The 3,632-nt window shown below is 38.4% G+C and overlaps 1 protein-coding gene across 1 annotated transcript; it reads right to left on the reverse strand.

Annotated features, from left to right (window-relative positions):
* Nucleotides 1-1,196: 1,196 nt before the first annotated feature.
* On the reverse strand, nucleotides 1,197-3,141 carry LOC109011394 (peroxidase 12-like). The gene is made up of 3 exons (XM_018992575.2): nucleotides 2,859-3,141; nucleotides 2,375-2,569; nucleotides 1,197-1,970 (listed from the first exon to the last, which is right to left on the reverse strand). The coding sequence occupies exons 1-3, from the start codon at nucleotides 3,114-3,116 to the stop codon at nucleotides 1,350-1,352; spliced, it is 1,074 nt and encodes a 357-aa protein (XP_018848120.1). The 5' UTR covers nucleotides 3,117-3,141; the 3' UTR covers nucleotides 1,197-1,349.
* Between the last annotated feature and the right edge of the window lie 491 nt (nucleotides 3,142-3,632).

The raw sequence follows: 3,632 nt of genomic DNA on the forward strand, positions 1-3,632 counted from the left end.
CACCCAAACAATCTAATTTTTCTATTAAATAAAATTTAAGGTTATTTAAATACTTTTTAAACCTCTTAATGCAATCCCAAACAGGTTCTAAATTTGATGAAGAGCAGTGTTAATCATGTCGAGATTTAAGGATGTTAAATTAGTAGGAATTATTAAAAGATGTATCATAAGCAGCATTTGATGGGCATCTTTGTGATTGATAAAGCTGGAATCCCTTGTGAATTACAAATTAATTATAACAATAGCAAAATATATAGTTTTGGCTTTTTTCACGTGTTGTACGTTTATAGTTTTACTGTTGTATATACTTATTGCTTTTGTCTAGTACGTAATTATTAATATGCCTCATAGTACGGTTTTCTTCCACAAATTAGAAATCATCATGAGGTGGTAATCAATAAAGTTCCTGGTTTCTTTGAAAAAGAAAAAGTGAATGCATGAACTTTTGCTGACCAAATAGCTATATATATATATATATATATATATATGCATGTATTGGCATACGCATACCCCCCAAAAAAGTGCTTTAATTTTCGAATTTCCTTGATTGACACTCCATATATATATATATATATATGTTTATATCTGCCGGAGGGTCAGTGGAGATCACTACTGTTGAGGCATGAACATGCATGGGAATGAGGGTACGTACGTAGTAAAGAGGAGATGAAACGATCGAGTAAGCTTTACCCGCCATACAAAAGCAACAGGACGTACTTTGTTTATAGGCAGATTAATTAAGTCGTCGTATATTAAGGATAGTCTGTTTGCTACCTCATCAAGAACAATTAAAATTAATCGTGTGTGCGTGCTCAGATGTGTAAACATCCAAAGTACCCTTTGATACACAAATAAAAAATGTCAGTAATTTCCTAAGAAAATAACAGCAAAAGATGCAAATTAAGAAGCGAAGCTAGACGGGGTGGCTGATATGCTGATGATATTCTGACTAGAAATAATAGTACAAGGAAAGCTACCACTTGTACAATCTTCATCGATTCTAATCTGACAATAGAGTCAATATATTCAGAACTGGCAAAAGCATTAGCTTTCTTTTCTGTTTTATGTTTGTTGGTAAAGATGATCACAGTGATGGCCGGTTCAGGCCAACTTCCAACTGGAATAGCTGCCCGGCCATGCATTTAATCTTTACCCAGCAACTACTATAAAAGAAATAATAAAAATAAAAAGAATAATTCAAAACGAAATCAATCGAACATAATTGCCAGATACTTAAGTAAAACAGTATACTATTAGACAAGTAATAAACTCCCTTACAATTCGGAAACACGAACACCCAGATCGAATGGAATTACAAAATGATATACCATGAATTAATTAAGCTGATCTTACAACTCAGAATGAGCCTCTTGATCTTCTTCTTCCACAGCTGAAGTCAAGTTTACATTATCAGAATTCCTCACAAAGCAATTGGCACGAATTTCCCCTTCCCCGCCCGTCAACACAGTGAGTTGCCCCATCTTAATCATGGATGTCACAAACTGCTGAAAGAAGAGATCCTCGTCAAGAGCAAAGCTAGTGACAATTTCCCTTGTCCTGCTATCCGTGTACAAATCTTGGTCTGATGTGAACAAGCCTTGTCGATTCATAAGGTCAACATAGTACTTGTTGTCAAACTTGTTGGGCGACCGGATATCCAACACGGTGGTGGCGTTGGAATCTGATGTGGGACAGATTTCTTTGAGGTTTTTGGCGAAAGTTTGGTCCATGGTAGAGTCTTGAGTCGGGTAGAGCCGAGAAGCGAAAGAAGTGCAGTGGCCAATACCAATGGTGTGGCCACCAGAGAGGGCGACAACATCGGTGGCATCGAGGTTTTTGGTAGCCAGCTCGGTGAGAAGGACACTAGTGTTGCTTGAGGGTGCGGGGAGATTGTCCAATGTTGTTTCTCTCGTTGCAAAGTTTAGCCCGTCCCGCCTTCCCAATGGCACATCATATTCGGGGCCTCCTGACTGTGGAGCAATTTTCATGGAAAAAGAGGTTTAATGCAGATGTGAAGAAAGAATTATTATTCTCTAAAGGATGTACAATTTGTGGAGGATGCATGCTGACATGATGACATGAGTGTTTGAAAATAGAAAGACTCGGGTGGTGCTTCCAAAAGTCATAACTTTGAAACCGTATAAGCTAATGATCTAGTCGGCGACTCTAATTTTGTCGTTGATTTCTTCCATGGAAGCAAAAAAGAATTAGGTAAAGGAGACAGGAACAACTACCAATACTGTAATTTCTGCATATATATGCAGTCTAGTGTACGTGCAAATACCTAACCTTCATAACCACCAGTACTATAATTTGTAACATAAATGATATTACGTTCTAAGTGAAATTTGTGCCGAAGGCAGAACTCAATTACCAGGTAGACAGAGTCACGAGCAGCGAGAGCAACGATGTCAGCGCAAGAGACGACACATCCGCACTTCTTGTGGACGCGCTCACGGAGGTTGTCGATGATCTCAAAGGCCTGAGATCTCAAGCTGAGGTTCGGAGGCGCATCCTTCTCACTCGGACCACTAGCTGATCCATCAAGCAAGACTGAAGCATCACATCCCTGCATCGAAAATTTCATCCATCCATTTTTAAGTAAATTAGTTGCAACCAAATTTAAAAAGCTCAGAAACAGCTCTCTCGTGAGAAATCCAATAACCAGTTTAGTCCTAGAAAAGGCAATCTCGATAAAAGCTCAGAAAAATTACTTTTCTTCTTCTTCTTCTTCTTTTTTTATTTTATTTTATTTTTTTGCTGGGCAAGTAGCATCTAAACGTGTTTTCTTAGCTAGATTCTATATATGCTTTGAACCCTTTTTCAACACAGTTTTTCGCTAGCTAGATTTGTGTTACCTGGACAAAGCAGTCATGGAAATGGAGGCGCAGCAAGCCTGCGGCTTGTCCAATATCTTTCTTGAAAACCTTGGCGAGCTTCTTTCTGATGATGGATTCAAGCTTAGGGCAACTAGATTCGTAGAATGACCATGAGAGCCCGTTCACTAAAGGAACCGAATAATATACTGCCTCTGATGCACAAGCATAAGAAGCCAGCAAGAGAGAAGAAATCCAAATTAGCACTGAGGCCGAGGGAAAAGAAGTAAAACCAGCCATGGTGGGTTTGTTGTGCAAGGAAAAGAGCAAGCTGCAAGGCTTTATAAAAAGGCAGAACGTACAAATTAGACTTTGATGGAAATTGGAAAGTTTTACAAGACAACTCTTACCAGCTTGGACTTTCCGTGGAAACAGGAAACAGGTACCTCTCACTACAAGAAATGGAGCCATTCCCGGCGCCTCACATCGCTGCTAGTAATCACAAAAATCGCTGCAAATACTTATTTGCAGCAATTTATGCGCGTCGACAGTCCGTCGCAATTGTTGCGCCTTTAAAAAAATTCGCCAGCAAAACGAAAAATTCGCTGCGAAAAAATTTTATTTGCGGCGATTTTTTTCGCTGCAAATATAATTAGTTTCGCCGCAATTAATGACAGGATTTCACTCTTCTATCGCTGCGAAAAAGTATTTGCAGCACCTTATATTGCTTGTAGTGTCTGAAGTCTTCAAAATATCAAAACAGTTTATATATATATATATATATAGAAATAAAAATAACACAATTTCATTATAAAA

Source organism: Juglans regia, chromosome 6 (genome assembly GCF_001411555.2).
Source record: "Juglans regia cultivar Chandler chromosome 6, Walnut 2.0, whole genome shotgun sequence".
NCBI lineage: Eukaryota > Viridiplantae > Streptophyta > Magnoliopsida > Fagales > Juglandaceae > Juglans > Juglans regia.